This window comes from Pocillopora verrucosa, chromosome 4 (assembly GCF_036669915.1).
Source record: "Pocillopora verrucosa isolate sample1 chromosome 4, ASM3666991v2, whole genome shotgun sequence".
In the NCBI taxonomy this organism is placed as follows: domain Eukaryota; kingdom Metazoa; phylum Cnidaria; class Anthozoa; order Scleractinia; family Pocilloporidae; genus Pocillopora; species Pocillopora verrucosa.
In genome coordinates this window covers 29,680,641-29,692,590 of record NC_089315.1, presented here as the reverse complement: position 1 = coordinate 29,692,590, position 11,950 = coordinate 29,680,641, and the positions used below count along the sequence as shown (strand labels likewise).

General features: G+C 36.0%; 1 protein-coding gene and 1 long non-coding RNA gene across 2 annotated transcripts; one reads left to right on the top strand and one right to left on the bottom strand.

Moving 5' to 3' along the window:
- Nucleotides 1-507: 507 nt before the first annotated feature.
- On the bottom strand, nucleotides 508-9,020 carry LOC131779758 (ubiquitin carboxyl-terminal hydrolase 3-like). The gene is made up of 16 exons (XM_059096354.2): nucleotides 8,809-9,020; nucleotides 8,628-8,688; nucleotides 8,382-8,465; nucleotides 8,178-8,264; nucleotides 7,113-7,173; nucleotides 6,314-6,402; nucleotides 5,893-6,006; nucleotides 3,687-3,800; nucleotides 3,285-3,426; nucleotides 3,126-3,177; nucleotides 2,753-2,830; nucleotides 2,401-2,519; nucleotides 1,968-2,087; nucleotides 1,629-1,690; nucleotides 1,497-1,537; nucleotides 508-1,017 (listed from the first exon to the last, which is right to left on the bottom strand). Exons 1-16 carry the CDS (start codon nucleotides 8,900-8,902, stop codon nucleotides 884-886), a joined length of 1,452 nt encoding a protein of 483 aa, XP_058952337.1. The 5' UTR covers nucleotides 8,903-9,020; the 3' UTR covers nucleotides 508-883.
- Nucleotides 9,021-9,189: 169 nt separating this feature from the next.
- LOC131779768 (uncharacterized) lies at nucleotides 9,190-11,611 on the top strand. Its single transcript, XR_009339807.2, has 3 exons — nucleotides 9,190-9,293; nucleotides 9,438-9,537; nucleotides 9,930-11,611. It is a non-coding gene; the product is annotated as an uncharacterized lncRNA (long non-coding RNA).
- Nucleotides 11,612-11,950: the final 339 nt, after the last annotated feature.

Here is an 11,950-nt window from a genome sequence, read left to right as displayed (position 1 = left end):
AGATTAATTGCTTACTTTTTCTCTGCTTGTTGCTCAAAGGTTTACTTTTCAACCAGATTTTCCAAATAAAAAGAGGGACCGTGGTTGATATCATCAAATTACGAGCGGTAATTGATCTCGTCGAGAGCGAATCAAAGAGAATTTTACATTCCGATGATTTACTATCGTGCTACAGAGAACGATATGATGATCCAAACCATTACCAGTAACCTAGTGACGTGCAACCTGCCAGGATCAGCACGACTCTATAACTTCGAGGTGATGCAATTTCGTACTGGACGCTGATTTACTGTAGCGCACGGGATGTATTAAAACACGCAGTCAACCCTTTTCAACCAGTCAACCACTTTCAACCGCTCACGAAGATTCGCTCCTTTCCCATTTGTGTTGTTATTAGCTCCCTGCAATAATCACTTAGACCTGAATGGCCGTTAGGATAACCCTGGGCTTTGATCTAGAGATAATAATTTCTTAGAAAGCACTCTACGTATATCAGGTTACACCACAAAATTTCAAAGTGCACTTTATTCTTATTTACACGAGATCTCTAGTAAAGCTTTTCTCCCTGTCTCTCTCTCTTCCTCTCCTTTATACTTATTACACTGGCTTGTACACGATTGATTTAAATTTGACTATATACAGGAGTCAAACTCTCCAACTTTTTCTCACAGATCACTTTTACTGAGGCTAATAATACAGGAGATGTCCAAACAAATGGAAGATTAACAGAAGAATAAAACTAATTGTGAGGAGATTTTACAGAATTTAGCATTTGTGTTTCTCCTTCTGTATCGAGCTTAGGATTAGCAGCAGTACTTAAAAGAACAGTAAAAAAATAGCAAAGTCATTTGAAAAGATCACAGTCAACAGAAAATAATTGTATTTATTTCCTAATCTTGTCCAAGATAGCCATGTTCGGGTGCCTTCGCGTGTAAAAGAAGATATAGCCCTTGCTTCCACTTACATGGCCTTCTTCTGTTTGTGTTACATTGCTGTCATTGAAATTATACCATAATCCTGAGGAGAAAAATTTCCAGTCATGAGTCCACTGCTATCTAAGAACCACAGACACACCACTCTACCATGACATAGCACAAAAATGATGATTAATAATATCATAACATTAAGTGTGTTTTCCCCATTAGAAACTTATCATAAATAGTCAAACTTTGGAAGCATCTTGAGTCCTCTTGGCATATTGATGTTTTCAGGTTTTTACAATATTATTGCTTAAATTGTCAAAAAAAAAAAAACAAACCAAAAAAAAAAACAAAAAAATACACAAGAGTTGTGGAGATTTTTGCTTAACCTTCCTTTGTATCTGACCAATATGACAAATGCCTCCATCATTAAAAAATAATTTCAAAGAGGTAAGGATCCCAAAGTCTTTCCTTCAAAAGAAACTGCCATTCTCTTAAGATTCAAAATTGCTTTCTCACAATTTTCCCTAGCCATGTAACAAAGACACATAACACTACAAGACCTATCTTACTTACCATCGTGAAAAGCAAACGTTGTGTAGTGTCCTGCACTAACTCTGCAAACAAATAACAAAAATAATTATGAAAATATTCATTTTGCTGTAAAACTGACACTCCTACAGTTTTAAATCACAGTTAAATTCTTACCCACTGCCATGATGAACAACAACAGCCGCAAGATCAAACAGAAATGCTTTTGGGTTCTCATCCTGATGAGAGAAATGCGTATTATTAAACTGGGCAGAAAGAATTACTTGACAGCACTTTTTCTCTCAGCCTTTTGTGTAACAGCAGTGTGAAACTTTTACTAAAAAAAAAGACACACTAGGACTTCAATCAGTTCAAAAGAACTGTACATAAAAACCATTACAGGACTTCACCAGAAAAATAAAATTTCTTCAATGTAGATAAGCTGATCTCTTTAATAATAAGACATTGCCAATACCCTATGACCAATTTTCTATTCACAAGATTATTGGTTCTTACCTGGTCTTGTAAACAATAAGGACTCATATCCAGTCCCTTCATGGGGAACTGTACATATGTATCAACTTTGCTCCGATGGAATGCTTGGAATTTGAAACGCTTGAGATGCAAACACAACACCTACAAAATCATCAAGAATCTATTATACAAGGCTAAATTGTAAGAATAACAGCAAAAAAAGAAAAGGCTTGGAAAAAAGAAAAAGGAAAAATTAACATTGTGGCAAGTTGTTGGTATTGGGTTCAAAACAAACAGCTCAACACAGAAACATATTTAAACCAACTCTCTGAGGGACCAGTAATTGTGATGTGTCAAGGGCTTCTAAAATGGGTTCAGAAGTTTACTGTGTTACGTCTACACTTATGATGATAGGATTTGTGTGCCAGCAATAAAAAAGCAGAGTGATTGAGTAAAAAAAGGGAAATTGTCTCACATTTGGTAGTCTTTTGATCCAAAATTTCTTTGTAGACTTCTGCCTCTTTTTACAATTCGGACAAATGTATAGTTCAGACTCCGCTAGTTCTTCAAGTGATATAAAGTGATACAAGCAATCTGTGTAAGCAAATTGACAAAAGAACATTTTATTAAATTAAAAAAAGTTTGCTTTCTCTATGAAATAACACATCATCTGCACCAAGAATAATAACATAGAATACAATGAGGGTCCTTGATAAATCTTTTCGAGTGGATGCAAGAGCATGCCCAAGGAAACAAAACTTGCTGTATATAACTCATGGGGGTTAGTCTTGTGGATGTAACTTTACTAGAAAGTATTTGATCCTTACCTTGTAGTTGACAAACTTGAGGATCTCTGGTCTTTGATTTTCGTACTTGAAATTCTGCTGGAATTTCCAGTGATAAATCTGTTATTCATAAAAAGAAAGAATTAGTAAGAATCCCCACATTTGCATCTCACTGGTAATTCATTAACCCTTTACACACTAACATCAGTATGCATATTTTCCTCACTGCTCTCTATCCATTTCTTAAGATGCTGACAAGGAGAATCTGGTGAACAATCAAGAGGTTCTTTAGCTGGTGATAATTTCCTTTGTGTTTGTGACCTTTAAGTGTGATTCAGGGGTGATATTATAATGAGAAATTAGATACTAGTTGATCTAAAGTCAATGTTGAGTTAATGCAAAATAAACTACTAACCTAAAAATGGATCATACTTCCTTGAATGTGTTCCACAAACTAAACATTTGACCTTGAAAAAGAGAAGGTAAAATAAATATGAAATGAAAACCTTAATAGGAAATACATCATCAAAGCATGGCTTTCTAAATTATTGTAACAACTCCATTTCCAACATACCTCACTATGTAATAGACCACCAAAGATCCCTGTAATGATGGTTTCTGTTGTTCCAAAACTTTTTGGAGACAGAAGAAGTTCAGTGTGTACTCTGTCCAAAAGATAGTGCATGAATTCATGGGCATCTTGTTGTTGGTAGCCTCTGTGTTAAAAGAGTTGACTCAAATTAGAATCACAACTTTCACTAACAAATGTAGTGGCAGAAAAATATCACATTTACTCAAAGAGACACTTCTCTCAAATACGTGCCATATTCAAGGCAGAAAAATTCCATATTCTCCACCGCTTGTATACACCCAGGTACAAAATCCAGAAATCCCCGAGATTCAAACCTTAATGGAACTGCTGGGTAAATTTCCTCATTATCTCATCACTATCATAGGTAACAGACAAGTAACTTGCCTGAATCTTGGGACTACTTTCCACACAACAGAGAAAAGTGCATCAGGAGAGTGTGTGACCCCTCCACCCTGCCAAAGTGCACACAATACTTTTCGTAATTCTTCCACAACAGATCTGTACAGGTCAAGACAAAGTAATAAATATGGTAAGTTTCCAATTACAAAGGGATTTTTTGACAATCATAACTGCAGCATGCCAACTCAAAGTTTGTGCGAGTTGTGTATTGTGTAGTTCCAGAAAATATCCATACACCCACCGTGGAGGGAATCTCATATAGGACCCCCCCACCCCTTCGGATTTTCCATTTTGGGGTAGCAGTGGTAGCCCCCCCACCCCTCTGGAATTTCCAAAGAATTTTCTACCACCCCCTATACCCCCTGGAAATATATTTTTTTCTCGTAGCAAACAACAAACAAGAGGGACGTGTGATTTTGTCGCGTGTATATTCGAGAGATGGCGTACACGCGCAAGGTAAACGTCGCTAACTAGCTTAAACTTAATGTTTGCTTTATTTTTAAATACAATACTTATCCTTAAACATTTAACAAAGTATTTTCAGTACACGAAAGGAGAAAAAAACTGTACAAGTCGCAACAAAACACTTTTGAACTGTTAAGTTTGTACAATGTACTGAGAAAATTGCGTGCACTTGAATTGGAAACGTTCGAAATCACATTAAGCAACGTAAATTTGTACAAAATTGTGTCATAAATAAGAGAGCAAAAGAGAAAACCGAGTCAGCAGTAAGTTATTTTGAACTCATCTTTCCAAATTCCAGCCTCTAATGTAAAATTTCTTCACACAAGCATTGATTCTTGTTAACAGCGGGTCGATAATTTCGTCTGATTGTGCATAAACAAACATTGGCTAGTTACCAGTCCCACGCGCATATATACAAAGCCCTGGATCCTAATGTTTCTCAATGTTACTATCAACTGTTTTCGACTACGGTACGACTGTACTTATCATTCATTGTAACATCTCAAGCAAGTAAGCCATAAAGAAATCGTCAAGTCTCCTACACATTATGATGCAACAGAATTAAGCTCAGTGCAGATCAAAATTAATAGATGGCTGGAGTCAATAAGGGGTAGTGAATGGTAAATTTATGCGAAACTTTGCGAGACGGCGAGACCAGCAATTTTTTTTTTTTTTTTTTTTTTGCGAGACCGAAACTTTTTGAGTGTTTTAATTGCAAGACCAATGTTAAGACCCCAAAACAGCTTTGCAAACAATTCGAGACTGTGAGACGTTTTGAGTCTTTTGAACCGCTCAAAAAACGAGACTGCAGGATCGATCTGTGAGATTTAACTTAAATTTTAAAAAAAACAGCATCAGACAGTTATTTGTAAATTTTACGAACGCGAAACATGTTATGACCGAGGAAAATCCCTAGGTAACCACTCCTGTTGGTTGTGATCTTTGGAGACTGGTAACGAGTAATGGCGGCTCCGTTCGAAAAACAAAGCGATTCTCTTCTTTATTTGATGTTATTTATGTTCCAAAGCGCTACAAGGATAAAAGAAAACTTTCTTTGGCTGCAGAACTGTTAGAAGCATCGTAATTTAACAACTTAAACTTCAGAAGGTCCCACTAAAGTAGGTAAGAGGCGCCAATTGACATACGAAGAAAGTCAATCGACTTCCTACCCTCTGGACGAAAATTTCGCCTCTTACCCCCCATCCCCTCTGGAATTTCCTAGGACTTTGACCCCCCCACCCCTCTGGAATTTCCAATTCCCTCCGAGGTGGGGGTATGGATATTTTCTGGAACTACACATTAAATTAATCCTTGGTCTGAATTTTTAAACTAGCATCTATTTCATCAATTTTAGGGGGCAGCTTTCCATCACTTCAGATTATGAATCTGAATACAAGAAAATGGAAAAGAACAATTAACATGGTTTGAAAATATTTAAAACCACAAAATTTGAATTTGCAAGATTTACCTTGTAAAGATCAAAAGATAGACTATTACCAATAAATAGCTTTTGATCCTGCAACACCAAGATCTCTTTATTATGTCTCCATACTGTCTGCTTAGAATCTTAGTTCAAAGCATTTTAAATTGGAATGAAAGTAAATCCCCTAATTGATATTTTTCTTTATTCTCATCACTTTTTTGCTTGGAACTGTAATGATGTTGTAAGAAGAAAGTATATCTTTGTCACTATGGGCAGTGAAAGCAGTAAAAACAGTTTTCTTACCCTTCATCTGTTTTCCTGCTTCTTGTAAAGTAGGGCTGTTTTCCACACGAGTTATCTGTTCTGAGCTCAAATGCAGGAAGGTCTTTGAAATAACAGCTGAATGATTGAATGTTACTGCATCAAGGAAACAAGAAATACAAAAATTTCAAATTTTACCGTCTTGTGTCAGTATGCCTACTCTCCATACTGTTCTCTATACATTTCCTAAGGCACCACCAATAAGGAGAATTTGTTGGACAATCATGAGCTTCTTTAGTTATTGAACAATTCCTTTATTCTTGTGACCCTAATGTTTGTCTAACAGATGATATAGCAAGGAGAAATTAGATGCTAATCACCCCTAGGGGCTAGGGGTTAGCAACATGTACTAATTCTCAAACAATATAGAACATAACCAGCGTAACAAATGTTCAATACCCACCTTAACGATTGCAACACTGCATTCATGAAACATGTGTTCCCAAGATTTCGAAGACCTGGTAGATATTTGACCCGTCCTATGTTTTCTTGCTGGATATGACATAAAAAAATATATCAGTGATCAATTGTTTGTAATCATTACAAGGTTCATGAACTTGCATATGAAGTCACAAAATGGTTTATGTCTGTCTATTTTCACTCAATTTTTTTCTAGGAGATATTTTAATTTGCCTTTTCAACTCTAATTTCTAAAATACCTTCCTTTTGTTTCAGCTGTAAAATATTTTTTACAAAGTTGGGTCTCAGGTTTTGGGGGAAGTTGTTTTCAAAAGCAGTAAAATTTTAAGAATTCTCCAAATATTAGTTTCTATTCATCAAAAAATTCCATTGAAAAGGACTAATCACTATTCTGTGAGTATCTGTTTGCATGAAAAATTTGATTAAATCTAAATGCCTTGTGAAATCTGTATTTTCCAAGCATGCATTCAGGGTTTGCACTGTTTTTCTGAGACAAATTTCAAAGACTTTTCCAAGACTCAGATTTAATTTTCCAGGACTCAAAATTTCACCTCAAAACCTTTCATTCCCAAGATTTCAAATTCAGTTTACTTTACCATCTACAAACAATACTTGTAACATAAATTCTGAAAACTTTATTGCTTGTGCTAAGCAGATTTCTAAGACTTTACTGGACATACATTTTTTTCCCTAGTCCTGGAAAATGCCCCCCCCCCCCCCTGCAAGACCCATGCAAACCCTGCACATTCTGTTTTTTTTCCATTCTTCATGGTTGAACTTACATTTGCTTTTGAAGCTTTCTTTTGTCTTTCAGGCGAAGTTGAATCCTGCAGACGACGTTTCCTAACAAAAATTAAGTTCTGTTAATCATTAACAACAATTCCTAACCATCTCATTCCATAAAGACCCTCATTTAAATCACATTCAAATTATATGTTGTTCTTTTATTTCTTTAGTAACAAAAACAATGGGTATGATGATAGATTGGAACACTCTTGAACTTTCATTAGACTTTCATGACAATTATCCATGTTTTATATAATCCAACAAGGCCTAATTGGTATCTCCCTTCCATTTGTATTTGTGTAATAAGTATGTTCTCTAAAAAGGGCTTCTTGAGTCTCTTGTGCATCCCCTTTCCTATTCCTAATATTCAGGCCAGTTGCAATGTTTACAAATATTCGTTCAACAGGTCCATAGTAGCCTGGAATCAGCTACCTGTAACTACATATATTTTTCCCTTCAAATAGTGGTGTAATGCCCACCATTAGATCCAAGATTAAGTTGTGATAAGTATTCTTATTTTAATTCACTGTATCTAATTCAGAATTTTAGTGTAGATTAAAACTTGTAAATAGTCATTTTAAAATGTAAATATAATATTTGACAAGTAAATAATTTCTCTTTAATTTATTTATTTTATTTCCCTATTAAGTAATGAAGTATTGCTGTAATGACTCATCCCTTGTTTTAGAATAGTATGAGATTGTACAAAAATCTTCTCCAAAACTACTGGCCACTAATTTCATTGTATAATTTTTCGCCGAAATTGTCTCAATTGCTTGGTACCCCATAATACTCTGACAAACATACGTCACGTAAACACGTGCCGTGCAGTGATTCATGGGCTTGAAAACAACATGGCGGCCACTGGGGAAACGAATAACGCAATCTTCATATGAAGTTTATAACCCAAACAATGGAAACAACTACGGACAAAAGTCGAATCGAGAACACCTCACTGCCAGTAAAACAAATTGATTGTACATGAAAATAAATTTTTTAATGATTTCCTAGTTTCCTTTTTCAACCGTTCTCCTTAAATAAACGAGTAAACATAACATTACCTATTTTCTCTCTCTAACATAATTTCGCGTACTCTCTGAATATCTCCCGACTTTGTATCGTTGATAACAAATTCGTCGCAAGCATAGCTGTAGAAAAATACAAAATGTATCGAGGGGTAAGCAAAAACGTCGAGCAAAAAATCGGAAACGAAGCTCCAATGACATCATCGAATTTCCTAGCAAAGTACAAATCTTGATGCTCACCAAAACGCAGACAAACTTGGATCCAAACACACCGAATGCTGTTGATTTTCTTCATGGTGAGCTTTGGCATGACCATTCACGTACCTGGGGTAAAATGGCCACTAGATTAATAAAACCATCTACGGGTGAATAATTTATATCAAATTCATGGGAGAGCTAAACAGCGCGGCGACATTCCTACGTTTCGACACCCCCTGATCGGCAAAACAACTCAAACAACACGGTGATACTTTATCGGTGACGTACCTTCCGCAGCTGATGACACCACAACGCAGACATATCCATGGACTTTTTGTTGATCTACAAACTAGAACACAGAAATTAAGTCAGAATTCTGAGCTCTTTAGAAACACCGGTAAAGGTGAAACCAAAAGACCAGAAATTGAGAAATGGGTAACTAATCGACCCTCTTCGAATGAAACCGTACTTGAGCAAGACCACTGCGCCGTTTTTTCCCGACGTATCTTTTGAATAAGCTGTGAGCCAACTTTTACGGCTTGGCCAACGTGTGTACACTCCATATAACACAAAAAAAAGACAAAATTCTCACGAAAATCACAACGAAAGGGTCAAATTTTCTATGGATCCCTCCTCTCCCAGGCGCTAACGAAAGCCATTCGTCATGCGCCGTCGGAGCATTCTGCGCGGCCTGAACGGTTACTAATTTTCCAGCCAATCAGAGGAAAGTTTTGTTCGGGTGAAGTCGAATAACCGGCTATTCAATTAAACCAATCAAATTTATTGATCTATCTCAACATCTTACATTTGACGTTGGGAAAGAATAACCAATCAGAAAGTTTGTGATATTGTCCCTCGGCTTTCAGCTGACTCTAAAAATACCTGCTAAGTGATATCTTATATCGGAGTGCAAGCATAAATCGGGCGATCTCGGACTGCGGCCTCGTTTTAAACGTGAGTCCTACGTGTTTTACGCAATTAACTGTTTTATTATGTTGCTCTTTTTGCGTATAAACGAAACCTACACAATTCTGTACTTACACGTTTTGACACTGAACAACTTGCAATAATCTAATGCAAAGGTTTTCATGTCTGTAGACTACTAGATTGTTCGATGGCAACTGCAGTGCAAGAAAATTACCCAACTCTGATCATTTATGGAGTTTGCTTTATGGTCTGCCTGCATGTGGCAGCTCTTGTATCCTGTATTTTTGATAAAATAAATGGTTCATTGTATTTAAATTCTAGATGAGGTCATGATGTAGAAAACGATTTAAAATAGACTTTCTGATAGTAACCTAACGATATGCCTGATTTGGAAGTTGTACTTAAAGAGAAAATTACACGAAGAATTGTGCCGTCAAAACTTTCCTCTTAAGTATTTAACTCACCAAAACTACCACTGAAAGTTTTACACCAAGCTTCATTATGTGTTCACCTAATTTCCCGGATAAACTTAAGAAGTATTTATACACATGAGGTAATTAAAAAACTTCATATTTTCTGTTTTTTTAGTTAATTGTGAAATAAAAAGCAGTACAGACAGGGTCAAATAAAAAATGAGGTGTCTTTCCTTAATGCTAAATTCAGGGATTTTGGGTTTTCAAAGTATTTACTACTCCAGATAAAGAACAAACTTTAAAAGGTCAAAAGGGTCATTGAGAGGATACACAGCAGAGAATGTACAGGAATGTTGATTCTGCGACTGGACTTTTGGATCAAGGAAAAAAGATTGGTGTTTGGAAATCTTAGTTTGTACAAGTTGGTTCTCCTAAATTGGACAACACATTTTCATGGTTGGAATGTTTTTGTGCCTTTGATGCAACAAAGGATGAGAAAAGAAGATGAAAACAAGGGCTGTTCAGACCAGTGTAAAAAGGGATTCTATCAAGTCCTGTGCTGAGCACAAGTGTTGAAGTTATACTTGAGCTGTGAGCAGGCTCCTTCAAGAGCTGTGCGGAGCACAAGTATTGAAGCTTTAAATTAAGTAGTAATTAGTGAGGCACTAACAACATGTCAGCACAGTTTGCTTGCCTGTTCTTCTTTAAAAGCTTCCATGCTTGTGCTGTAGTTTCTGTGGTAACCTGCTAGAAGCTTATTCAAATTTTAAGATATGCTATAATTTGTTTGTTTTAGAAATTGGATATTTTAATAATTGTATTTTTTATGCACAGCTCAGACTTGTGGTAAGCACCAAGCACTTACAAATGTAGTATTTAAGTACTTGTCAACCAGACAACTTACCCTTTGAGAGAAGATGCTATTTTTAAGTCAAAGTTCTCACTTCAGGCTCTGACTCAAAGTTGAAAAATTTTCATGAGCCATTTATTCCCAAGATCTCAACTAGTAATTTTGCCTGCCATACAATTCTAATGATGGTAGTTGTAATTGAGATTTTTCTTACTCTCATCACTTGTTTGCTTGATATTTAAGGAGAATGTCTGTCGTGGCCAACTATGGGAGTTAAACAGTTAAAGCCATAATTTCCAAGTGAATCATGTGATAGCAATGTTAGTTAAGTTGTGGTAACATTGATTCAACGATGAAGATTCAAGAGCATTTGTTTTGCATGTTAACAATGCATCCTAATTTGTTTCACCCACTAGTACTGTTGCTTGTACACTCTATGTTTGAAGTAGTTTTGTGGTATATTAAATAGTATCAATTTAATGGCCCTTGCTTTTGTGGAGTGGTGGCAGTTGCAGAGAAATCAACTAGGAGCAACATGTCAACTCTTCTAGGACAAAAAAAATGGGAGTATAGAGAAGAAGAGTTTCTTTGGATTACCCAAACTCTTTCAAAAGGATTGAAATTACAACAGAATGCATTAATGATTCAACAGATTAAATCTATTTTGGTAACAGAGACTTTCTTCAAATTAGTTTCTGTTCTTCTCTAATGGAGGGAAGTCCAGAAAAGAACTCTTAATTTCTGTTACCTTGGTGGCAGTGAATTAAGTTTAATATTCACTCAGAAATTCTCAGGGGTAACCTGCATGTGAGTTCTTTTCACAATTTCAGTACATAACATGGGAAAGTGGGGAGGAAACTGCATGAAGTGATTTGCTGGAGGGTGTTATTTCAGTACCAAAACCAACTTGCTGGTAAATGAAAGACATCTAAAGGGGGTGTAGTGAATGTAATGATAAAAATCTCAAATTTTATTTACATAACTAGCGGAATCTGAAATACATGTAAAAAGGATGTAAGTAACAGTAATTCACAATGACAAACAAGTTAAATAAAAATTGAACATAGAAAGAGTTGCAAGAACATGCTTGACAGTTAGGATACTAGTAGAAAAGGACACTTGAGGAAAAAATGCTGACTCCTGATTAATTGGTGCGAAAACAATTTAAATATGGTGACACAGTGCAGAGGTTGGGGACCAGCAAACCACTGAGTGATGACAAAAAGTCAGCCAGTTACCGGTAAGTACTAACATGTGATCTTGTTCATGTGAGAATATTGGTATTAGAATGGTAGTAACCACAAGGGGAAGGTAGGTCTGGACCACCAGAACCATCCCTGTGGATCACTGTTAGTAATTAATTGAGACTATCAAAAATGACAACTATAACAATTTTTTTCTTTTCCTGCCACTTATTGATG